The 26,148-nt window shown below is 42.2% G+C and overlaps 2 protein-coding genes across 2 annotated transcripts in view; one reads left to right on the forward strand and one right to left on the reverse strand.

Moving 5' to 3' along the window:
- Nucleotides 1-153: 153 nt before the first annotated feature.
- Nucleotides 154-9,722, reverse strand: ace2 (angiotensin I converting enzyme 2). The gene is made up of 18 exons (XM_056413119.1): nt 9,534-9,722; nt 9,282-9,440; nt 9,049-9,145; nt 8,384-8,527; nt 7,873-7,988; nt 7,651-7,756; nt 6,466-6,563; nt 6,148-6,320; nt 5,536-5,762; nt 4,339-4,483; nt 4,046-4,144; nt 2,951-3,073; nt 2,660-2,838; nt 1,632-1,690; nt 1,386-1,483; nt 1,156-1,272; nt 525-719; nt 154-425 (listed from the first exon to the last, which is right to left on the reverse strand). The coding sequence occupies exons 1-18, from the start codon at nt 9,720-9,722 to the stop codon at nt 323-325; spliced, it is 2,427 nt and encodes an 808-aa protein (XP_056269094.1). The 3' UTR covers nt 154-322.
- Nucleotides 9,723-16,318: 6,596 nt separating this feature from the next.
- The window catches only part of nhsb (Nance-Horan syndrome b (congenital cataracts and dental anomalies)), a 44,010-nt gene continuing 34,180 nt past the window's right edge, over nt 16,319-26,148 (forward strand). The window contains exon 1 of the mRNA XM_056412999.1: nt 16,319-16,598. Within this exon, the coding sequence (XP_056268974.1) occupies nt 16,319-16,598 (280 nt within the window). The remainder of the gene's footprint in view (nt 16,599-26,148) is intronic.

Raw genomic sequence — 26,148 nt, forward strand, 5'->3', positions numbered from 1 at the left:
ATGTTCTGAGCACAATTTCATATAATTAAAAAAATACATAATACAGGGTAAATGTCCATTATTAATAAAAAAAACTATACTCAGAATAGCAGTCAAGCTACTACTATACTAATTATGCACTTAAAGTAAGTATAATATTAAAAGGGTGTCAAAAATAGCACACTGAATAGATTTACATGGAGGTATATTTTGTGTACTAACATTATTTGCAATCAAATATATGGGATTCACTATAAAATAACCCGTAAACACATTTAGCAGAATGTGGATGTTGGACGAGAGGGAAGCTCTGAGGACATCTTCCTTCGGTTCTTCAGTGCACTCAGAAACCAGTTTGTTCATCGTCATTGCCCTCATAGGCTTTGTTCATGTGTCCATCAAGGGTCGTATCGTAAGGATTCTCCGTGGCTACCATTGCAGCTTTCCTACAAACACATAAGAAACACAGTAAGTTCTCACAGTTATGGAAGTAAACTGGTCCAACACTGTAGAAACGGGTCTCAGTCTCGAGGCCAAAAACTCACATCTTTCGTTCTCTGACACCGGAGATGACAAGGAAGAGGCCCCCGAGCACCACAATACCCATGACCACCCCAAACACCACCAGCCACACCTCCACCGGCTGCTCCACGAGAGGGGCGAGCGTTGCTGGGATACCTTCGAATTCCAGCGTCCTGTCATCCAATTGGAAGGCATCGTTGATTCGTCCTCGACTTAACCTGTGATCAATATTGAAATGGGTTTATCATTGCTCACACATATCAACAGTCTCGAGAGAAAGGTCACACTGAGTTGATTAAAGCAATTATAGCAATTTAACTGTAATGCTAACAGCCCTGTGAGGCTTTTAACAATGTTTTTAAAAAATAGTTGTCATGGTGATGCTTAATTGTTTGAGAATCATGTAGCTGTGTACAAAATGATGTTCCCATACATCTAATAGCTGTTGAGACTTGAACATTAACCTGTTGGTGGCGTTAGAAGAAACGTCGAAGGATCGCTAAAGTCATGAGGATTCATCACAGGACAAAGCGGTGGTCGGACACACGATCATAACTCGACTATAACAGCTGCTCGTACATGTGGTATGTTCTGGAACATGCCGTATCTCATCCCAATTCACTTGTCACGTGTTGAATGAAGCTTGTGCCTCACCGTATGGCAGCCTCCAAATCCTGTTTTGGGATATACGGGGGTGAACCTGCTGGGTTGGTGACCAAAATGTAGAAGGAGATCCTGGGCGTCTCTTTATAGACGATGACGTTCTCTGATCTGCCGGTACAAACCAAGAAAAGCTCTCAAACAGATGTGGCAACAAAAGATATTCAGATGAAAACAAAGCATGAAGTATCTTCATGTCTTTGTGGTCTCAGGATGGTACTGACGTGAAGACGTGGGTCTCGTTCCTTCGGCTGTAGTACTGCCTCAAAGCGTAGGCAATGTTGGCCTTGAACAGGTACTGCTCGTTGGCGTTCCAGGAATACTGAAACACATTTCAGTGGATTAATATTTGCCATGATATCAAACCGACTGAAGTTCACTTCAAAGGTGCACAATACAGTTCATGTGTAGTCAGCTATCGCAACCCTTATACTTAATTAACTATTCTGATAATGATTAATAATACTTACAGCATCATCACCCATGGCAGCCTTCAAACTGAGCCTCACTTTAATGGCATTCCCTGAATCTGTAAAAAAAAAAAAAAAGGAAGGATATGTAGTCGTCATCACATCTTCACCAAACACGGAACATAACACATTTGGATAACCGTAAACACAGTTCATGCATTTGTTTTTAGATATAACTGTTTGTCAAAAACATTTTGTTGCCATCGTGTTACTTATAAGTCATGAAACATGGAGTAAATCTAAAATATGCATTTTAGTAATGTGGTAGGCTAATGCGGTTTTTAGTGACAATAGCAGTGACTTAAATTGTGTTTGTTCTGCTTCCTTAAAAGTATCCTCAGGGATCGTTTTAGTTCAGTGCCCTTGTGTGAAGAGGCAGAGCAAACATTTTATCAGAAGTCATATAACAAATATTTTGTCGCAGTTATTGCATAATGGTGAAAGAGTTTTATATGCCTATTTAACTGTGTTTGGCATGGACTTTAATGCTACATAAACCCCATATGGCCGGATAGACACACTCAACCCAGATAAGCAGTGGGCTATAGAAGGGAATCTTGAAGGAATAGCGCAGCATTTTTGGGCACTTTGCTGAATACTGTTTTGCAAAGAGTAAGATGAGAATATTTATATCTTTACAATGAATACAAACCTTGAAAGGGTTAGCCTAGCTTAGCACAAAGACTGAAACAGGTGGAAACTCCTAACCTGGCTCTGTCCAAGGGCAATAAAATCCACCTTCCAGCAATTTTAAAACTCACTAACGAACACATCTGCTTTGTAAGCACTGTAGAAAAACATCACATTTTGGATTTAAGGGGGGGTAATGTGTCAACTATGATTACTTTGTTTTTGTTTTTACAAATTAAACACAAATGCTCTGATGTGTTCATTAGAGGTGCTAGTAGCCTACAAAGCCAAGCTAGCTGCTCCAACCAGCTGTTGCTGGCAGCATCATTATCTACAAGAAAATGTGTTTTACTTCAGTGGTGATAATAATCTTCAATGGGAGTATCGTTTGCCCTCACATGGATCTATAGCTGTCTTCCAGCCGACAGTCCGTTGGTGTTTCTTGTTCTCTGCCTGCAGCCAGTCATGAAGCTTTTGGAAATAATCCAACAGAGGGCCGGCGTTCATCCTAACATCACCGGATATCGTCTGCAAAGCCCTGGTCCAGGACTCGGACCGTCCCAGCTCTAACATCTTCCTAAAAGTAACCATTGGTGATGCATTACTGTAACATTTCACAGGGACAACCAAAACAACCACATTGGATTATGTGACTGTATAAAAGGAGCAGGAAGTCGTTTGTAGGCTACCTCAGTTTGGTTCCTGCTGCTGTAGAATTAGTAATGTCGCATGAAGACAAGGGCCCGGTATGATTAGCTGCATCGCAGAGCGCTTTCTGGAACTGGAACTGGTAGATGGTTCTCGTGAAGTACCTGTGTTCACAACCAGCGGCGCACACACACTTAGATCTCTCTCATGGCTCAAAGTAAAGCATGTCCTTGTGCAGCCCTTCCTCCAACAGATTGACCTTCCCATATAAGTAAACTGCATTCCCTTCTAATCAACTAACTAACTAACTACTTGATTAAGTGTATGCCAACACAATTACTTGGTTAGGTTAAGTCAAGGATCATGGTTTGGCTTACATTTGTATTTGTGTTACTTCATTTAAATTACGAATGTAAATTAAAATAGTTCACTTCTGGTTTCATGCTGGACACGAGCAGCGACCTCATGGGTGAAAGTAAATACTTGTTACAGTCAAAAACAAACATAGACCAGGAGAAAATAGGTTTCAACTGAAGCGTTCTTGACAATGCAGTTTTGTTGTATGGGAATGCAACTTGTCGGAGGCCAGGCTACTTTTCACTCCACTGACAGATGTCAGGTGTTCACTCTCTGCCTCCAGCTTTGGTTGGTTAGTGAGAACCCGAGTGATGAGGTCATAAATAATCTAAAATAAACTATAAACAGGTGTCATTACATCGTAATTTAGTCTGTAAATGTAGCTTTACAGTAAGTGGCTTTTCAGGGGAAGCAAGCAGGTTGGCAGGATTCTGGGAAAAACTGATCGGTAAAATAAAAAACTCGAAAGCAAAACACATTTATTTGAGTCAAGAATTTGAGAAGAAAACACAGCTGAAGTTTATCAGAAAATAGCAAAACATATTTTAAAAGAGCTTGATTTAAGAAACATTAGAAAACTGTTCTGCACCAAAATGTTTCCTTGAAATAAAACATAAATAAAAAAACATTTAAAATTGATATTAAGAAGAAAAAAAACTGACAGAACCCTCGTGAACTGATTTTAAGGTTCAGAGTGGCTGAAGATTATTCTCATTATTTTATGACTTATCAGTATGCTTTTATGTCACGGAGGCAGAGCCTCACAGCAGGAGTGTCACCTGATGAAAGAGTAGTCTCCAGATACATGGAACAGAGCCGGCGGGTCGCAGTAGGTCTCGTCTCTCGGCATCGGCTCCACCACCCCCACCAGCTCCCTCCTGTCATGACCACAGAGAGTCAGCACTGACGCCGGCCCGAGCTGGAGCCAAGCAGCCCCGAGGTCACACAACATGAAAAGCGATTGCACTTGCCTGCTTTGTGTCTACCTCAGATTTCATCATGGCCATATTTTGATTAAAGGGATTAATACAACTGGAATATTTGCAGCCCCCTCATATGATGCTTTGCTTACTTCATCTCCCACCAGCGCTTCATCCAATCATCCTTGGTGATTTTCCCCGCAAACACCTGCCACCTCCACTCCTCCAGCATGTAGGTGAACGGCAGCGTGGCCACGATGGTGAGAGCCTGTTTCAACAAGAAGTTGATCTCCGTTTCTGCGAGGCAAATAAACACAAAACATTTCACGACGGAGGAAGTGAAAAGGCTCAGGAACACTGGTCTGAACATCACTTCAGAAGTTGAGCTATGAAACATCTTATGTGCAGAGAAATAATATTTGTTTCTTGGACATTTCTGCAGAACCACAAAGTTTTCAGCCCTCTGTGTTTGATATGCTGTTTTACACGTACGCCAGACTCTGAGGACACCAGAGTGTGTATACCAGTGAGGCCCACGGTGGTGTTCTGCCAGATTAACTGGTTTCACTGCAGCAGACAGGTGAATGCAGGTGTGACACGGTCTGTCCTGGTGGCCCCAACGGGGCTGAAGCTATTTTTAACCGAATGCCAAATGAGGGCAGCAACCCAGAGACACATTAGTCATACCTGCTCTCAGTTCAACCCGTTTATTTCCGGGTGAAAACGTTGTCCATATTGGTGATTTCTATGACTTTTAGGCCAGGTAAATTTTCCTGGGTTAACAGAATATTTACAGATTTTCAAGTTTTTTTGCCACTTGCGGTGTAGTGTAACACTGATATACTATCGAAATTTTTTTTTTTAAAGGTAACAAACTTGAGCAGACCTTTGAAGCTGAGTCTTGAAGAATGTTCTGTTTGTCCAACGTTCACTTTTGCTGTGTTTTTGCCACAAAGTTCCGAAGGTTTTTTCGCGGTTCAGTGCTTACCCTTTTGTCCATAATTGTATCTGTCTGTCTGCTTACACAAACTACACTGTTATTGTCTAGAAAGTGCTGAAGTTATCCTTTCTCAATAATTTTTTGTTTCCAAACAGTTTCCAGAGTATCACCACCACCTCCTGGCTGCAGATTGTCATGTAGCCCAGAACAACAACACCGACTCATCAGATTTGTGATCTGGCCAACAGAGCGTGTGCATGTGCAAATGGAAGTGTCTTAAATTTCATCTGGGCAGATACACATTTCATCCATTGTTATCACAAAAGCATTGATTAATAAAGCAGCGTTTGAAGCAATGCTGCTTTGGTTTGATAATTGTCAGCGATATCTTCAATTAACAGTAGGCTACCATTGTCATAAATGAAGTCAGCGGGCAGGAGACCCAGGCTCTGCAGGTGTTTGGGCGTTGCAGCAGAGAGGGACATGATTTCTCCGACAGCCTCGTGGAAACCCTCGTTGGCTCCGTCCCTCAGGAGGTAGGACAGGTTACGGTAAGCCATCTGGTACTGGTTGTGACCCATCTCATGGTGCACTGTGAGGAAGTCGCCCATGTTGACCTTGGTGCACATTTTGATCCTGAAGACATCACATGCCGTTATAACGTGGGGATGGAGGCGTGGCATGATGCCATATGAGATACACTGTACCAATAAAAGAATGTGTGCAATCACAGTTTCTGATGAGTCAGACGCTGAAGGCCAATTGGTTTTGACTTAGAGACTTTAGTTATCTTTATCAGGAAAGAATGACTCAGGGATTAATATACATTATTATTCCAGCATGTTTATAGCTCTCATGTAATGATCTATAATTAAATAAGTCTTCAAATGGCAGCACATAAAATCCATTTACATCTTTTTTTACACAGAGCTGCTTGTGTTAAGGTCAACTGTCCCAATTGTAAGCTTTTTGAACGTGAACATGAATCTCTTAATGTGTGCATGTGTGTGGGCCTCGCTACCGAAAGTCCTCTCTGTTGCCCATGTCCCAGGCGGTGGGGTGACAGACCACCTTGCGTCCGTCGTCAGGCTTCACCAGCATAGAGTCCTTCCAGAAGTTTGGGAACATCTTGTACAGGCCCACAGACATGAAGAACTTCTCTGCTTCATTGAAAAGCTGCAGCTCAGTCCAGCCCTGAAAGTCAAATTGACATTTGACGAAAGATATATTTTCCAATAGAGGATGTTAGTGTCTTGTTGGTTTTAATATCTCTATCCCTGCATGCGCTTATAAGAGATACATTTTAACAACACAGAATATCAAGTAAGCTCGACTGAACCTTCTCCAGCATGATTTGGCTGACATCAATATCTGTTTTTTCCGGGTAAGGGACTGACAGATGGTACAGGTTGGTCCAGAATCTTCCCCACATGTCACCTGAACAATCAACAACACATACGGTAATTATTTCTAACTGCAAGTTATCGAAGGAGATACTGAGCTATTCCTCCAACAGTAGACCAGTGCATTTCAGTTAAACACCAAATATGGCCATCATGTGACAACAGTTGCATGTCTTTTTCCTCCCCCCCCCCCCTGTATTGTTAGCTTAACCCTTGTGTTGCCTTAGGGTCATTTTGACCCGAATCAATATTACACCCTCCCCCCGCCTTTGGGTCATTTTGACCCGATTCAATGTTTCACCCTCCTGTTACCTTTATATTTACTAACATATTTTACCCTTTGGGTTCAATTTGACGCCAGCAATTAAAACCTCCAGAAAATTATTAGAATTAATATTGTTTTCCAAGTTTAAGTGTGAGGCACTTTATGTTTGTTTGTTGACTACCGAAAGAACACCGACATTAAACATTGAATGGGGTCAAATTAATCCTAAAGCGGGGGGAGGGTGTAATATTGAGTCGGGTCAAAATGACCTTAAGGCAACACAAGGGTTAAAAGGGACAGTTCACTCAAAACCAAAATCTTAACTATGTATATATCAAGAAAGTCAAGGTAACTCAAGATAATCCAAATTACTATTTATTTCGGCCATATACATAAATAATATACATGAAACTGCTCACATCAAGCTAACCGTGTCCTGATTTCTGGAGAAATTGCTGTTGAGTTTTTCAAATATTGTATTTTGTTGCCGCCTTGAGCACCACAAGCCGAACGCCATGTGGTCACATCAACTTAGAGATGATGGAGAGAGACAGCATAGTAATAAAAAAAGATATTTATATAAATATAATACATTATTTTTGTGTAAACTATCTCTTAACAATGCCAGTGTCCATTCAAATCCTCCTGATCTGAGGATGTAGTCTTTATAAGGAGACAATCATTAAACCGTGAAATCATGTCATAAGGTTATTTATGATGATGGTATTATTATTCTCATATTATTATATAAGCCTAAATTACAGTACACATGTGTTGTTACATGTTGGACTCTACCACTTTTACCACTTAGTGCTGCACATCATTTATATATATATGATACATTTTTTTGACATACCCAACAGGTGGGCTGGCAGAGGTCCTTCTGAATCAATGTGTCCTTTGTAGACCCCCATAAGCTTCACTCTCACGTAGGCATGCAGCTCCTTGTATAAGGGCATGATCTGACAAAATAAATAGTTGTTGTCAATTACTTCACACAATCAATACCAAACTGAACATTCTTCCTCTCAATAACGTCGGTGCTCTGACACATGAGGCTTTGGATCCACTGACGTACCTCCTTGTAGACAGAACGGACATCTTCCATCAGCTGGTCTCTGGTGTACTTGAACTCTTCTTCCTCCTCAATGGTCTCATAGTTATATCTCCAGTAAGCTCCATAGTCTTCAAAACCTGCCAGAGTGTGAATCAGAGAGGTAGACGCATCTCAGATTACAAAGACCGTCACGATACCAGAGGGTGGGTTTTGTCACGCACGAGTTAGAGGTGTATATATATTTGTCAACATTCTGCAACATTACCAACTTGGGAGGATCCGTCATGTATGATCCATGAACACTATCAGCTCTGTGTTCGGCCTGCACACAATCTAGTTCATGAGATTATTCATATCGCTCCTTTACAATACTTATAGTCTACTTGTATTTCCACTGGATGTGATGAAAGTGCCGTAACTATTGAAGCCCTCTTCCGTTTCCAGCCAGACTTAGCAAGAGCACGCCATTCGCACATTAAAAACAATTGACATCAACAACGGCAGTGGCATGTATTCTTTTTATCTGTATCACCGTTTAATTTGGAAGCTTCATTCTTCAGATCCACGTAGTCTTCGTAGAGAGGCCTCATCCTCTTCCCCACCTCTCTCCTCCAGCCCTCCCACACATGCAGACGCTCAGCGTAGTCCCGGCTGTTGGCCATGACATGCTCCAGGCCTGAAAACAAATGAGCACGTCAGTGTTCATTGGGCCAAAGAAGACATCAAATAACCAAAAGATAGTGGGTAAAATGACAATGTGCTGCATTTTATAAGCTCATCACATATTGTAAATCCCAAACTGAAAAGTATCAGATACTTATAGTGGCGTGGAAAGTACAATATGTTGCTCCAAAATGTAGAAGTATAAAGTGGCACCAATAGAAAATAGTCATCGAAATTAAAAGTACTTTTACAATTATAATTATTTAAATGCCATTTCAACAGTTGAAAAGATAAAGGTGGAATTGTGTATTTGTCCCTTTTCCTGTTGGTTCAAAATGAAAGAACTAAACAGTATAAATGTGGTCATAACATAATTCCCACAATGCATTTTAGTATCTTGGTAAAAACTCCATTCAAACATGTTCATAAAAGACCCTTTCCTTTTCTCAGTGCCTGTGTTAATTATAAACTGCTTTATCTGACAGTAGCAGGCCGCCACGTCGTCATAACCGCTCCTTACAAACAGAGTCGTACCTGGCTCCAAAGTCTGGCAGTTAGGGGACGGGTCGTCCGTGAGACACACCGTCGCCGTGCTGTAGATGGTACTCATTTCACTCATGATCTTACTGAGCTACAAACGAAAAGGAGGAAATGTTTAGGTCGATGAAGTGCTGAAGAAGTCATCCAGAAGACGAGTCTTTGCACCTTTTAAACATGAAAAGAGTCTGTTTTAAGGTGTATCCAAACAAAATGAAAACAAGTCTTACATGTGTAGCTTGATCAGCGGATAGGGCACCAGAGCCTTTGTCCTGTAGGGAGATGATCTGTAATTTGATTTCTGGATCTCTGATCTGGTCGATAGGGAACTGCCGGGACTCATCTGACATATTGGTGTAGAAATTGCCCCAGATTTGCCCCTCCTCTGACTGGGTAGAATGAAAAGAGACACATCAAAATACAGGTGTCAGTGTACAGCAGCTCCACCATCAGTATTTCAAAGAAGCTCCATGAATGCTCACCAGCTTGTCCGAGTTCTCCTTCGTGATGTTGGTGTTGTAGGCCCAGGATGCCAGCGAGTACTGGTACATACGCCGGGTGGCTTCCTCGTCGAACTTCTGCAGGAAAGCCTTCGCCTTGTTCTCCACATCTGACAGAGCAGAGACAGCGGCTGACACGGTCAGCAACACTACGAGAAGGCGAGCAGACATCGTGGCTGCTTCAGCTCCCTCCATCCAAACACACACTGTGAGAAGGAGCGACCCCGGGCTCTGTTTTCCCGTTTCAACTAGCGTCTGCGCTGCCTTGGCCTTTGGACAGCAGAGCTGTAACTGAGGGTGTATCTGAGTTTTCATTTGCAGATATGACATCGCTGGGCTGTGTTCACATGGGGGGAGAGTCTGTGATTGGCTTTGATACGTTATACATGTTCAAAACATGGATCTCTTTTAAAAGCTCTACCCGTAGTTATGGTTGTGCAGTGAGCAAATAAAAAGGCCTCTGTCCGTTTCCTATGAGTCAACACGATCACACGTTCATCAAAATCTTTTGGAATGAATTTAATAGCCTGCTGTTACGAGGAAGAAAGCCCAATGTCTCCATTAATATAAATCAAATAAACATGTCACCTTTTAGGACATAGAAAAAGCCAACCACTTTAAATAATGAGCAAACTGAGGAATACATTGTCTCCATTGACTGCATTTGGATTCTGATACACTTTCTTAAAACTTTATATCAAATCACTTTTTCTTAACTGATGAGATAAGATAATCCTTTATTCGTACCGCAGTGGGGACATTGAGAGGAGTACAGCAGCAAAGGGTTAAAGTGCACACAAGACATATAGGATCAAAACAAGTGATGTAAACAATAGGCAGTAAACAGTAAAGTAAACAGTAAATAATCGACGGTAACTGAATAATATACAATAATATATACACACATGCAGAATAAATATGGCTTTTCCACAGTGTATTAGTATTAATATTGCACAGGTTGAGTGAATAAAGTGATTGAGTGTTTGTGTTTTTAAGTGTGTTGTGGTCTACCGGGTGCTCAGCTGGTTGTGCTGATGGGATGGAACGGAAGGTGTTGATTATCAGGGATGAGAGCTTAGCCATCATCCTCCTGTCTCCCACCACCTCCACCGCATCCATCGGACCCCCCAGCATGCTGCTGGCCGTCTTGAGTTTGTTCAGTCTCTTCCCATCAGCTGTCGAGATGCTGCTGCTCCAGAAGACCACTCCATAGAAGATGGCACCACTGAGTCGAAGAAGGTCTTCAGGAGTGCTCCCTGCACTCCTGAAGACCTCAGTCTCCTCAACAAAATGAGTCTGCTGTGTCCCTTTCTATAGAGTGCATGTGTGCGGTCAGACCAGTCCAGTTTATTGTTCAAGTGAACACCCAGGTAGATTTTAGAATATGATGTAATTTGTTGTAAAAAGTTAATTATTTGATTTGATATGATTTATTGGAATTAATTTCCTTTTCTGCTTGTAGTTGAAAGGTTCCATGAAGTGTTCAATATCACAATCAATATAATACAAGATAGTGGAGGACGAAATGCTGGGCTCCTAGTTGTTTCTACTGATTTCCTTACTGAAGTGGCATTTCTTAAGCAAACATGGCCTTTTGAGGAGAAACGTCAAGGAAACAATAGCATTAGACGAAGATCCAACCTTCTTATCGGATTGGCGGTGGATGTCCCACCAACAGATAAAACACAAGTCCTGCACTGTTGGGCCCTAAACGCTGATAAGAAATCAGCCTCGAGGGCAAAGTTTATTATTTGGATTTATTACCAACACAAGAACATAATTTACTCTCTTCATCTGCAACAAATCGAGTAATAACTAGAACCTGTTGTATAAAGATGTGAAAATATATCTGAATTGTTTTTGAATCCTAGAAATATCTCTTAGTTCTCTGGCCTCAGGTTACCATTAATTTGTTAGCTTGAGCCTCATTAAGTGCTCAGATTCAGGCTTGTTTTTGAATGACATCCATTTATTTATTTATGCTTTTAAAGTGTCATTATGTTAATTAATCATGTTTCAAACAGAAAAGCAAATGCACTCAAAGGTAGTGAACCGGTTTTACACCAGTGGGAACCCTAATCTGGTGCAGCAGCGCCGCCCTGTGGACACAGTCGGTGTTATCGCGTTGATTCATTAAGGACAGGTTCACGTTTGTGTTCTGTTAGTCTCACTGTTAACACTACTTACACATATGCCATTAAAACTGTATTGGTTGCTTTAATTGTTCTTCCTGTCTCTATCCACTGTGAAGCATTCTCTTCTCTCTGTGGTTTCAATGTGAGTGAAACAATACCTAGAAACTGTAGCTGTCACACATGTAGTGGAGTAAAAAGTATAGTCACATGTTTGCTTCTGAAATATAGTAGTGTAAAGGTAAAGCAGCATAAAATGAAAATATTCAATACTTAAATTTGTACTTCGGTACATAACTTTTTAAGAGGGGCTTAACTATGGTGTAAACTACTCTGGTACAAGGAAAAGTCCTATACTAACATGTTACTTAAGTAAAAACACATGGACAAGTTAACATTTGAGCCACATGAGGGAGCCTGAACGCTCGTTTTGTTCTTCTAATTGGAGCCTTTCTATAACATCATAAAGGCTGAGTACGTTCTGTTTGTTTCACTCATGAGAGCAAAAACTAAATGCAATCAAGTGGTCTCATTTCTATGTTTTTTAATAACACATGTAATAAAACCATGTTGTGATTCTTCCAACACAGATCTCTTCATGTGGCTGGTTTACATGTTGAAGATAATATAAAGTGGACAGGAATGCACAATGTTGCTCTTCTCGTGATTTACAGATATTGCCTGATTTGCGATAGGAGGCGATGGCTTGTATAAAGTTGCATAACATGGAAACACACACAAAAAGCACCTGAGAATTGGACTTGAGTAAAACACTTGAGTCAATCCACTGAGCTCCATTGCACCGCCGCTGAGCTTTTGTGTCATTTGACGAGCACAATGTAGTATTTGTTGTCACAAGTGTCTTCTCGGCAACTCGAAGTGAAGTGCATGACAGGTCACTGTCAATCTATGCTGCCTCAAATGTGCTGCCACAGCAAGTTTACTGCAGACAAGTCTATATATACAGACTGAGCCTCGAGACTATAGGATAATCACTGTGAATGAAAAACACAACAGCCTGGCTTAGCAACCTGGAAACTCACATTCAGCAAAAACAACAACAATAATCTGTTCACTGGACATCGTTCAGCTCCAGTATGCTGAAGGCTCCTCTCTGGCTGTTGGTGACCTTTTCTGAGTTCACAGTTTAAGGGCTCAGGGTTCGAGCAGGAGGATACAGTGAAGTGTGCATTGCATTATATTCTACCGATTTATTCTGCAATATCTTGCATGGAATATCGCTTTGTCCTGTATTGCCTTCTAATCATCTAGTACGCTAAGTTTAAAACTGAATGGCGGTGGAAAGAAACATCTCCAACTCTTTCATTTCATTTATTTATTTATTTGAACACATCAATCAACACAGGGGTAAATGTGTAAATTTCAACCGTAGTTCCTGTGGCCAGAAAATGGTTATCACAAAAACATCATAAAAAGCAATAAACATACAGGTCACGATCTAATACTGGCCTCATCATAGAATCATTAAAAAAACACATCATAAAAAGCATTAAACATACACCCACTCACTGAGGGGGCAGTCACGATTCATGCTCACACATGTGATTGCTAAAAAGCAGTTCTTCAGGTCGTGTTTAAAAGAGTGAATGTAACACTCTGTTAATGTTGTGTCTGTCTCCCCAGGAATTGGTCATTCCATACACCTGCCCTCAGCCTCTCCTGATTGTGTCATTCCCGTCACCTGCCCCAGCCACTCCCGTCTCGCTGATCCCTGATGTCCCACACCTGTGTTTCCCCACCTTATATATTCTCCCAGTCTTGGCTTTGTTCCCTGCCAGATTGTTGTGTGTTTTGCCCCTCGTGTCAATTTGCTCATGACCAGTCTGTTTTCAAGTAAAACATTTGTTCCTCAAACCCAGAGTCGGACGTTTCTTCTGCACTTGAGCTTACCTGTGTGAATCTGTGACAGTGAAATGTTCTGCTAGTGCGTTTATGGAGTGGCAGAGCAGAGGTGTCCTGCTTTCACTGAGAAAGCAGACTGGCTAAAGGAGCTCTTCCTAAATGGGATGATACAGTCACCTCTCACCACAGCTCTAGTTTGTCTGCTACTCTGTGTGTTTTGTTTAATAAATTCACCAAGTGGGGGAGGAGCCATACCATTAAGAACTTTAAAAACTAGACACATATTGGAGAATTTAGTGAGGTTATTCCAGCTCAGGAGACTGTGCTTAGATAGAATTGCACAGTGGTGATAACTCCTGGGCTTTTTATGAAGTATTTTAAGAGCCTGCTTATAGGATTTGAATTGATTTGAAAGTTGTGCTGCTGGCTCGAGCACAGCTGGTTCGGCAATATGTCAGATATGGGATGATTTGCATTAAAGTACAGCTTTGCAGCATCTATGGTGAGATTATTTCTTATGTACTTGAAATTAAATAAATCAACTATTTTTGATTGTGTGCTTCTTATAATTGTTAATAGCTCTGACGTGTTCATCGTGGTTGGATGGTTAACAACACCATGCCACATTAAATCTGGTTATTTTGACCATTGTTTAGTCCATAACGATATCCAGCAACTGGTGGCACCAACATGTTTAATTTCCTGTTTTACTTTAAAAGGTTGACTTTAAAATGTGTGCTGCAGAACATAATCCACATTGTTCATGGCGACTGCATCTTCTTGAACAGAAATACTAACTCCAAATGACCACAACAAACAGCCAATCAGATTGCAGCGGGGAAACAGCCAAACAGCTTTGGCAATGTTTATAGTTTCCCCAAACTTAAGGTACCTGGCACATGACCCCGTATCGCAGCTTCAGGAGCCATGCAGGCACAATTAAAGCACCATGTAGAAATGATCCCGCCACTAACCTTGACTTGTACAAAAAAATGTCAACAATGTAGTTTTTTAGCCTTTTGAATCTAAATGTTGATAACTAGTTGATTGGTGAAAGCTGAAGAAACATGTATGCTCGTATTTAATTGACATGAGCTTTTCTTCTTTCCTGTTTGGGGTTCTAAAGAGTCACTCTATATGTTTAAAATAATTCAAAATCACCCCTTCATTTTCAATTAGCTGGATATTTTTTCTTCCTTCTTCTGACCTCATTAACATATTTGTGTGCAGTGTGTCACATTATATGTGTTTAATAAACTTGTCAGCAAGGGAACACCGGACCTTCTTTACTGGAACAAAAAACACTGCTTTTGTCAACTTAATACTTCATGACTTTTCCTACTTTTATGAGAATAATTGCTTTTTAAAAGTGTTTTTAAACCAATTAAACATTTGTTTTTGAAAGTTCCCTTACTTCTGTTTGGTTTTTCAGAGACCCCCAGCTGTAAAACCTTGGATTTGTTCACGAGAGGTCCCAACAGGGAATTTGACCTCTTTAGATACATTACAGTTTCCAGATCAAACTGGCTAATTAACTCCTAAAATCGTTAGACATGTTGTCATAAAGTGGGCATTTCCTTATTAATACCTAGGATTCTTCAGTTGAAGTTCAATTCAATTCAATTCTGTTTATTGTATATAGACCAATATCGCAAATAAAACATGTGGGCTTTACAATCTGTACACATACGGCATCCCTGTCCCAGGACCTCACATCGGATCAGGAAAGACTCCCAAGAAATAGAAAACAACTTTCAAAGGGAAAAAGGGAAGAAACCTTCAGGAGAGCAACAGAGGAGGATCCCTCTCCAAGATGATAGTTACAACATATCCATGAATATGACAGAAGCTGTGCCTTGCTGTCTGCTTATGAATTATATACACTTTAACCCCTGTGCATTGCTGTACCTCCATTGGTCCAGGTGTTTGAGAGTGAACATGAATACAATCATTGTGCCTTGTAGCTGTGGTCCTCTGAGTTCGCGGATCTCCGACAGGGTGAATGGTTGTTGTAAAGATGTTCCTCTGTCAGTGAGTCCTGCATGCTCTCTGGCTCTCATGGCCGCTCATGGCCATCTCCGGGTTTTACCTCAGCCTCCTCTCTCATCCTCTCAGCCTGCGTACGGCTCAGGCCACAGACAGGCTTCATCAAGCCCCAGAAGTATGAGCACATTAAAACCGGAAAAGCCATAACGGACCTACAAAATAAAAGCTTATGGCGTGCAGGCTGAATATGAAATAGTATTAGTGTGTTTAATAACGGCCTTTAAAACTCACTCTGTCTGCTACTGTTGTATATTTCGTCCACGCCTCTGCTTCGTGTACGGCACCTCTCTTTCGCAGACCTCCCCTCCTCGGTGTTTCTTTTCCTTCTGCTCGACCCCGCGTGTTGTTGTGAAGGTTCGGAGCGCTGCTTCCGGTTCGTTCTGGCTGACTTGACGCCGCACGAAGGCAGCCCATGAGCGCAGACTCAACACGCATCCCCACACCACCGACCTGGGCCGTGTCCTGCATGTGTGTGCATGTGTGTGCGTGTGTGAGCGGGAGTGTGAGTGATCCCCACAAACCAGCAGCAGGATGGAGGATCTCAAGGAGAATCTGGGAACTTTGGATTGACGCCCGGGGATAGCGCGCGGTCGGCCTGAACCTCATTGGGTTTCTCGTGGATTTATATATTTGGATGTTGTCTGTTTCCCCCTTTCCCCCTTTTTCGTCTAGGCAGTGGGAACTTACACTTGGCTTACAACTCTTATTATTTCTGGCGTGCAAAAAATGCCATTCGCCAAACGGATTGCGGAGCCGCAGCTGCTGTGCAGGCACCAGATCCCCAACGATGAAGGTCTGCTTTTCGAGGACCTGTGTGCCATCAGTAACGTGGTTCTGTCCCGGACCTTGCGACAGCTGTCCGACCTGGCCCGGCACGCCTGCTCCTTATTTCAGGAGCTGGAGAACGACATCATCAGCACCAACAAGCGGGTCTGGGTCCTCCAGAACAAAATAGGCCAGATACAGCAGACTGCCAGTGCCCTAGACCCCAAAAAGGAGGCAGTGCGTAAGTAGACCAGCACAAGTGAATGTGCCCCCTCTAAAAAAATAAAAACATGTCATGATTTACACCTGAGCGATGTGTGATTTGTTTTTCTTCCATGTATATACACGTGTGTGCCTTTACGCTTCGAAGGGCGCAACATTATTTTTACCTAGCGCTGCACGCACGCCCGCCTCAGACGCGGCCGCGCTCCCCCCCACCCCCCACCCCTCCTCTCCTCTCCCCTCATTGAAATGTGTCACACGGTCGCGCTTGCACATTTCACCATCCAGTAACATAGATGCGTTTTCACAGCGCGGGACGTGTTGACTGCTCATTCATTTAGGAGGTGCACACTCGGTGTGTGTGCGTGTGTCCGTCGACGACTGTCAGGGGGTGCTTGGGGGGCGGGGGGGAGCGGCGGTGTGTTTGTGTGTGTGTGTGTGTGTGTGTGTGTGTGCGTGTGCGTGTGCGTGCGTGTGTGTGTGTACGTGTGTTCACAGGCGGGCAGCGCGGAGCGGAGGGGCGTGTGTTGCAGCTGCATTGGATCAGCATCGCAGTCTCGTTACTGCGGGTAGCTCACACCTGAAGCATGTTCAAGCAGTGTTTTTCGGGAGCCACAAAAAAGAAAAGAAAAAAAGACCGTCTTGTTAATTCAGGATGTGAAGCGTAGAAGCGAGAATCTGTGTGTGTGTGTGTGTGTGTTTTGGGGTTTTATAGAGGCGACTCCCCGTGCGCCAAACCCACCCTTTCCACCAGCAGCGGCACCAACACAGCATCAGTAATGAATCCAGATGCCCATGTTGCAGAGTAAACATGAACAGATCATGACGTTCAGGTGTCGGCTGATGGACGGCTCATTTAATTAAAAAACACCCCCAAAAAACAAGCCCGATTGGCATCTCTCTGTAATTCAAGGAAACAGCACGTTCTGTACAGCATATTATTTATGTCCTCTGCAGTCCTTTCAGGAGAATGCTTTCGCTTTTAGCCAATCCGTTCAGGGATTTTTGTCCAATTCTGTGCAATGGGATTCATCGCTGCATATAGGTTATTATAATCTGGGACAACCAAAGAGCATTTTGGGGCCTAAAGCTACTGTAGGCTCATGAACTCCGTCTTTAGATTACCCCCCAACCCACACACACACACACACACACACACACACACACACACACACACACACACACAGGAGCATATGTGTCAGCATGTCTTTATGACATAGAACATTCTTACTGTATTGCTTGTTGTTTGCTGTGGATCTGGAGGATTAAAGGCTCTGGTGCAGGCGACGTTATGTGCTGTGTCTTGGGATTTAATTGTGAGCGAAATATTGTTGTCTTGTTGAAAGGGACGGACATTTGAATTTCTCTCTGAAGTCGGTGTTCAGAACAACACTCCCAAAAGTCTTCCAACACAAAGACGCAGCAGTGCACTCGCATCTCACTGTTCTTAACTCTTTGAATATGTCGGCAAACCCAGGAACTTGTCTGTCTGTTACACTTGTGCTCCGAAAACCCTGACCTATTGGCTTTTCGTGTGGACTGTGGCATACAAGATAAGTAACATAAGCTTTTTCCAAGAGTTGTGTCAGTCCTAAATCCTAGAATGTTTGTGCAGCTCAGACAATCATTTAAGAGTGGGCGCTTTGCTCCCAACCTGGGAGTTAGGACCCCTACAGGAGCTAGAGAGATCAATCTGGCGGGTTGCACCGGTAGGAAATTTGAAAACACGAAGGTCTGATATATACAATTGTATTTGATTATTTTTTCAGAATTACCTGTCATCTTTGCTTCTTTCTCATCTCAGTTTGACCCCTTCAGGCCTCTAAATATTATTCAAATTCAACAATAAAAAAGGTTACAAATCACTGTTTACTTTGTGCGATTTTGGGAAGTCCAATTCAAAAGTTGACAGCCCAATAAGAAGGCGATCCTAGCTCATACCGTTAGATATTTGAAGCCTCGTTGACACAAATGCAAACTCCAACTTTTGGGCAGTGTCATAATATCACAATGTGGCTGCTGCTGACCCGCTTCTACAAACACCAATCAGAATAAAGATTATAATTATGCAGATCGCACTGGTTCGCCAGTGTAAGGCTAAACTGCAACAAAAAAAAGAAAATAACCACAAACTCAGATTTTTATACTATATCATGTATTTATTGTTGTTAAATTTGTAACAGTACAATTCACCAAATATCCATCACACAATCCGACATTTTTCAGTATTGACAATCTGCCACAGATTGTGACCAAGACTTTATTAGATTCCTCTTAGTGTGATGAACATGCTGGAAGTGCTTTTATTGACATGATGTCATTGTTTGGATGTGTTTTACAGTGAAATCTTGGATCTTCATTCATCCTTTATTTCTATTTTGGGCTTCGATATTTCATTCAACACTCTGCTGAGTAAACTGTGAAAAACACTCTTTGGCTGTCTGTGTGGGACTTCAGCGTGGAGAGTTTGAGTCCTCTGTAGACCAATGCTCATACTTGGATGCCCACCAAAGTTTTGCTATTTTTATTCAGCTTTCAAAAGGGCTGTTATCTTCCCTCTTGCTCTCAAATGGCAGCAATAACCCCAAAGAGAGGAATATCTCTGAGTGTACACACAGGCTGATATTGAATGTCAGTGTCAACACTTCATAGAGTGTATCAAGATTACCAAGCAGTCAATATGATACTAACTTGATCCTGATCGTGGCAGTAGGCAGTGTTCAGAGGGTGTTGAGACAGTTTTTGTCCGTCAGTCATGGAAAACAATGTGTTGTGTTGGACATTTACCAAAACTCATTCAAACTGTCGGTTGAAGTCGTTATCTGAGAGCAGTAGTGACAGCAGTAGGCCATCCGTGTTTCCAACTGTCGACAACTCAACAACTGACCCCAAGTTTGACGATTCCTTTTAAATATTTCATGCACTTTTATTCCAGAGTGTCCGCCACAAATGACACAAATGCTGATATAAGTACTGTATAGCTGCGGTGCAGAGAAATATATCATATCATTTATCTTAGGATACCTGGCAACAGCCTCTTTTTTTTCATTAACCAAACAGAGTTGGGTCCTGTATCACAAAACTAAATGAAGTGTATTGATATCTGTATGATTTTCTGCAGCTGATGATTGTCTTTATTGTTTATTGATTAATTATTTGGCTTGTAGGATGTTGGAGGGTGATGAGGAATGTCGGTTGTAGTTTGTTGTGCTCGGTGCTTTCTTTGTGTGTCCAGCATTATTCAAACTTTTGGAAAACTAGCAAGTATTTATATTGGGCATTTTTACTTTTAAAGATGGCAATAAAAACTAATGATCAAAATGTTTGCAGATTGTCTTTCTGTTGATCAACTGGTTGACTTAACTTTCTTCAGGACTACATATCGCTCTGTTACCCTTCCCCTGGACTTTATTTGGGTTTCAATGCTATAGTGATATTGATGCTGTCATGTATTGCTAAAAGATAAATGCTGACAAAAATGCCACAATTCAGCAAAAAAATTCAAAACTGAAGTATAAATTATGTAATCCCGTTCACACACAGGCATTAAAAGGGAGTTAGTTTGAGGCTTAACAATCCAAGTTTAAGGTGGAATTCAATGACAGAATTTTGGAAGGAGATCAAAAATGATCTGGAATGGATTATGTCATTGTGGTACATTTTTTGAATTGTTTTACTTATCAGCCACACAATGAGACTGTAAATAAACAGCATTAGACTTTTCCTCCACTGCCACCAAGAAATGGATGTTTCTTCTTCTTTGGTTCAGACATTCATGTCCCACAGAGGATGAATTGTCCAAGCTTTGATCCGCTGAACTTTCACATAGCACCATCGGCTGGTCAAAATATCTGTTTGTTTATTTCAGCACCTTTTGACTTTCCCATCAGCCTCAGCGGTGCATGACACTAATTAGCACATGTGTGCATGCTGACACGCTATCTGAGATAGTGAACATGCTGCTTAACGTCAGTATGTTTGTGCAATCATTGTGAGCATGTTAGCATGCTGACGTGAGGATTCAGCTCAAAGCACTGCTGTGAGTCAGTACAGTCTCATAGAGTCACTAGCAAAGTCAAAGTCAAAGTCAGTTTTATTTGTCAATTTTCCATATGTGCAAACATACAGAAGATCGAAATTGCGTTTCTCTTCTGTCCAACATAAAGTGAATTGTGCAACATAGAGTGCAAAAATAGTAAAAAACATGTGAACATATAGACAACATAAAGTGCAATGGTGCATGGTGAGGACTCTCTTCATGTCTTTATTCTTTGTTGTTAGCTGAGCTCATGTTGTGTTCACGCCATATTGTACCGGCCGTATGACTCACCAAAGTCAAAAAGAAGGACCGAAGTATCAACAAACCAGTAGAAAAATTGCTGTTATCATCCAATTCATATCAATGCTGACACAATATATTCAGCAAATTGTAAAGGGACAATGCAGCCCACAGTTTGTAGTTTCACTTGTTAATGAGATGCAAAAAAGATATGCACAAGGCACAAAACACACGAGATACAAATAGAAGATTTAGGCAACATTTCCCTGATGCCTTGCATCAGGATGCATCTACATAAACCTCTGCTAACATTCTCCGCAGCGGGACAGGTTTGGGTTCAGGAGCAGAATCAGCTCGTATCATCTCTCCTGGTGCAGAACACACACACACACACACAGACCTGATGGGATTTTAATGTGAACATATTTGTATGTATAGCAAATATGTGAAAGCAAATTTGACTTTGAAATGTTTGTGAGTTTAGCCTGTGGCAGCAGGAGGACCGCATGGCTGTTCTAGTCTGCATAGTAACAGGAGAGCGAGTGAAGCCTCATGCTTTATCCTTTAGCTGAGTCAATCGCACTCTGACATGTTTTACTATTTCTTGTAGTACAACCTCAGCGTCAACTCTGTTGCACGCATCATTGTGTTGAGGAAGCTTGTTATGGACAGAAATGAGGAGAGAGAGAGATACGCACAGTGTGTGAGCCTCAGTGGTCTGGAAGTCAATGTGTTTTGTTTCCGTCTGTCAGTCCCAGACAAACTAAAACTAAAACGTAAAATCAGAAATAGAGGCATATTCTCCAAATGTATATAGTGCAACTGGCCAGCCGGCTTCATCTGTTCAGCGCGTTTCTGAATGAATTTCGAGGATCTGATTTCAACCACACGAGAATACTCTGTCCAAGCACGTATCGTCTGTCTCACACCTAACCACAGACACACACCTCACACTAAGCATCAATTCAGATGTTTTCCAAATCCAATATGTGTAAGTATTTATGGGATCTTGAGTCTCTCTCGCGGCTTCTTCAGTGTCTGTCTCCATCTGTCTTTCCCTCCATCTTTGCATATCTGTGTCCATTCTCCTCCTCCTCTCCATCCATACCTCTTCCCTCACTGCCCTACTTTCCCCATCATCATCAGCATTGAGAGACTTCTGCATCTTGACAGCATATTTAATGTTTAATGCACTTTGATTTCCACCCATACACTTACAAGCCGGAGAGGAGAGTGTAATAAAGAGTGAGATGGCAGAGAAAAGAAGCCCCCGGTAGTTTAGGACTCCTAATGTGAAAGGAGAGAAAAACAGTTACATTCTGAAAATGGAATACAATATATCAAGAAAGATGTCGAGATGTTGAAGAATATTAAAGAACAACACTACTTATAGTTTAGACCTGCCCTCTTCACATATTGAAAGTGAACAGGCATGCTAGCAGCTCCGTGAGGTTGCCGTTTATCCATTTCCTAAATTAGTGCAAAACACAAAGTGCAGCTGATGCTGATGGGAATGTCATTAGTTGATCTGATGGTGGCGCTAGAGATACGACAGGTTACAAACTACAGCAGATGGACCGCCACAGATCACTCATGTATTATCAGAAGTGATGATACTCCCACTAACTTGAATAAAAATAAAATAAATAAATATACACTTTTATTAATCCCCAAGGGGAAATTAGTTCTCTGCATTTAACCCATCCTTAGTTATTAAGGAGCAGTGGGCTGCAGTGATGCGCCCAGGAAGCAACTGGGGGTTCAGTGCCTTGCTCAAGGACACTTCGACTTGCAAGGACGACCCTCTTACCCCACTGAGCTACAGCCGCCCTAAAAAATGAGAATGCAATGTTCCCACTCGGCCCAGAGACAATTAACATCGGGATGATGTGAGGAAAAATACATTATTTATAGGCCCTGAGAAAGTTTAACAAATAAAAGACCCTCAATGTTTCGTACTGACATCTCTTCCTTAACAGAGGTCCACTGGTACATGTATGGTATTTTGTTGTTGTTGTAATCCTGTGAGTGATCACTGGGTCAACTTGGCAGCCAGGCTGAGTGATGGCGACATGTCATGAATCACACTGCTTGTCTTGGCAAGACCCGCCCTGTGTAGCTCGTTGAGGTTAGGGATAGACCTTGCGTGGTAAGGGTCATGATAGCCAAATCAGGTACCGGTACCTCCGACCAATAAAAAGCGCTCGAATGCAATGCCGATTTTGCCAAAGAAAGCAGTGGGATTCATTATAATGCATAATATTATAGGAAGAAAAATATTCATGGCGGATATAAGTCTTTAGGAAAAGCGTTCTCTGTCTATGAAGCACATTTGGGATATGGTGGCCAACATCTAAGCTGAATGGTCATGTGATGTGCACATTCAAAACATACACACTTAGAACCATTTGGCCAACTTTATATTTAAAAGAGACTATTCATTTATCTGGGCAGTCAGCAAATTAGAGCCACTGGAAGACACTGGTCTGTGTGTGTGCAGCTTTAACTCAAATGAACAGGCCTCTTCATTTCATGTTTTATGTATTCACGGAAGTGTCCAAGTGAAAATGGCTCACCCTGCGGTGAGTAAGAATGCCGTCATTTAATGTTTAAATGATTGCACTAACACAGCACATTACTTTTGATAATTTTGGGTATAAGGAGAATTTTGGGCAAAAAGACTAGGACTGACATTTCCATCATCAGTGTGTAGATAGCAGTGGCGTGCCGTGGGCCTGGGCCTTCAGTGAGGTCCTACACAGTCCCACCCGAATTAATCCACCTCTTATTACTATCATTATGATGCCATGGCTCTAGACACGATACAGTTAGACAGAGAAGCAGTATAACCAGGCGTTGCGTCACCTTGAAATTGACATTTTTATTCAGAGAATTGCAGGGGAAGAGTACAATACAGTACAGTTCAACTAATAGGCAAGAACATAGTCCAGTGCAACAGAGTTATATTAATATTCGTCTTCTATCCATTTCTGGTCCACAAACTTTGAGCTTTAAGTCCAACTTTTTTTTACAGTGTGTTCACTAAACAGCGCATTGTCACCAGAGCAGTTTCACCGTGATGATGAAGATGAAAGTTCCTGTTTACCCAAACACATGACACAATTAATGAGTCTTTTCAATATTTCCCTATTTTTCTTCACCTTTTCATTGTACAGCTCCGTTGCCCTGCGAGCTTGTTCGTTGATCTGTAGATCCACTCGGGTGTCCCCAAAAGTTTTCAAAGCACCATTGCTTGTAAGTGCCGAGCCGTACTTTGGTGTCTCGTTGCTGTCTTGGTTAGACAACTCAAGTTTGCAAAGCCAGTGTGGCTCCAAACACCAAATCGATCACTTGCAAATAACAGGCATTCCCAGCAGTCCGGTGTGCAGAGCTTCTCGGAGCCTGTGAGCCATTGATAGCGCTCGTAGTTGGAACTTTGAAAGTGGCCAACGAACCCCTTCCCCGCCTGTGACGGGCTTTGTAGCGTCGGCGTCGGTCTTAAAGTTCGTCTTGAGAATGGCGTTATAATTATATCCTCGACCAAATCGATATCTTCTCCTCCTTCCGCCATTGTGGGTTGAAAAAATAGCTTAGTAGTACGCGAATTAATTCGTTTATCAAATTCAGTTTCCTAGTTCTGAGGTTCTGCATCTACCTGCCCATAGGACCCGCCTCTCAATATTGGTAATCCAATCAAAAGACGTGCACGCACTACGCCTGCTAGCTGGCTCCTGTGCTGCTTCCGGGGCCTTCGAGAAGGCCTAGAGGAGCCAACTCTAAAGCTGATTGGTTGACACTAAATTTTCATTTCCATTCACTTTAAGCTACCAGCGCCCGCAATGTTGATTCTGAAGGCCTAAGGGCAGATTCTAGCCCCCTGGCAACACACATGGCTGAATATGATTGGCTAAAAGATCTAACATAAAGACCAGCCCTCCAAATCTCAACCTGGGGCTGGAAGCAGTGCAACCAAGAGGAAAGCTATGAAATGGAGAGTATAACTCTTACTCTGGGGAATAATTGAATACATATTTGTGGGAACATTTATTAAAAAATATATATATATTTTGATGATGTTTAGGCCAGCAGAGAAGGCCTTGCTGGCCCTGACGGCCCGCCACTGGTAGATAGTAGGTTGGATCAAATAAGTGAAGAGGCTCAGGGAAGAGGACACTTAAAATCGTAGTTTATTTCTAAAGCGATTACGTTCTCATCAGGAAGAAAAGAGTTGGGGCGATCTCTCGTTTTTTCTGTATTCCATCTCTTTTTGTTGCGTCTGTGTTTGTGTAAATAAAGTCACAGGCCCACACAAACTGTCACAACTAAATCGAAACATATGGTCGCCATACGTCCGCTTATGTTACAGCAGAACCATGTGGGCAAGACATGTAGGGAGGTCGGGAGAGAGCGGTGTGATGGCATTGCGTGCGCCGGGATGTAAACTTAGACTGTAACACACTTTGTTATTGTCGTGCGTACGAGACAACGGAGTGCCCAGCAGCAGCTCGGCTTCACGTTACACACACGCTGCATTTGATTCAGCTCCTCAGAGGCTCCTGTGTCATGGAGAACAAAAATCACCACAACACATTTCCGGTTCTCATGGCCCATTTACCTAATTTTGGCTAAAGTGATCACACACACACACACACACACACACACACACACACGCACGCACGCACGCACGCACGCGCCTCTTCTTTCGATCTCTTATGTTATCATTTGAAATTCCGCTTCAAGTGTCGGGTCTCTGTTGCAGCCTGCAATGAAACATGCATGCAGAACCTGTAGATCACAGCACTGGGCTGGCAGCGAGCATGCTCGTTTTCTGGGGACCATTCCTCGTCTGTGCACACTGGCCTCTGGCTTTCTCATCTTGTTGTAGTTCTGCTGGAGATGTGCAGCGATGCCAAAAGATAAACAAGAATTGAAGAAGTCCAACTGGTTCTTTGGCTCATAGCATCAAGGAGTGGATATTGGCTCTAAAAAGCTGTTAGGACGAGTAAACATATGGAAGCACCAAAAACAAAAAAGTCTTTAGAATGTATGTTTTATAGATTGATATATAATTATTTATATGTTAATATTGTCACGCCACGGGCTGTCCCGAGTGCCGGCTAGGGTGGGGCAGTGCAAGGGAGAAGTAAAAACAGGCAAAATTGCAAGGTTTAAAATGAACGGGAAGGTTTATTCATTCAAACAAACCTAAAAACAAATCCATTGCTCAACAAAAAGCATCCCGGGGGAGAAAAAGGTTCCTTAAACAAAAAACGTATCTTAAGCAAAGTCG

This window comes from Pseudoliparis swirei, chromosome 4, assembly GCF_029220125.1.
Source record: "Pseudoliparis swirei isolate HS2019 ecotype Mariana Trench chromosome 4, NWPU_hadal_v1, whole genome shotgun sequence".
NCBI lineage: Eukaryota > Metazoa > Chordata > Actinopteri > Perciformes > Liparidae > Pseudoliparis > Pseudoliparis swirei.

What these genes read in the sequence shown, in the direction of transcription:
- ace2 (XM_056413119.1), bottom strand. Translation starts at nt 9,722, where the DNA reads ATGTCTGCTCGCCTTCTCGTAGTGTTGCTGACCGTGTCAGCCGCTGTC. An exon ending in AGGAGAACTCGGACAAGCTG is followed by an intron (nt 9,441 to 9,533) that starts GTGAGCATTCAT and finishes CATTCTACCCAG; the next exon opens with TCAGAGGAGGGGCAAATCTG. An exon ending in CCGCTGATCAAGCTACACAT is followed by an intron (nt 9,146 to 9,281) that starts GTAAGACTTGTT and finishes TTTCGTTTGTAG; the next exon opens with CTCAGTAAGATCATGAGTGA.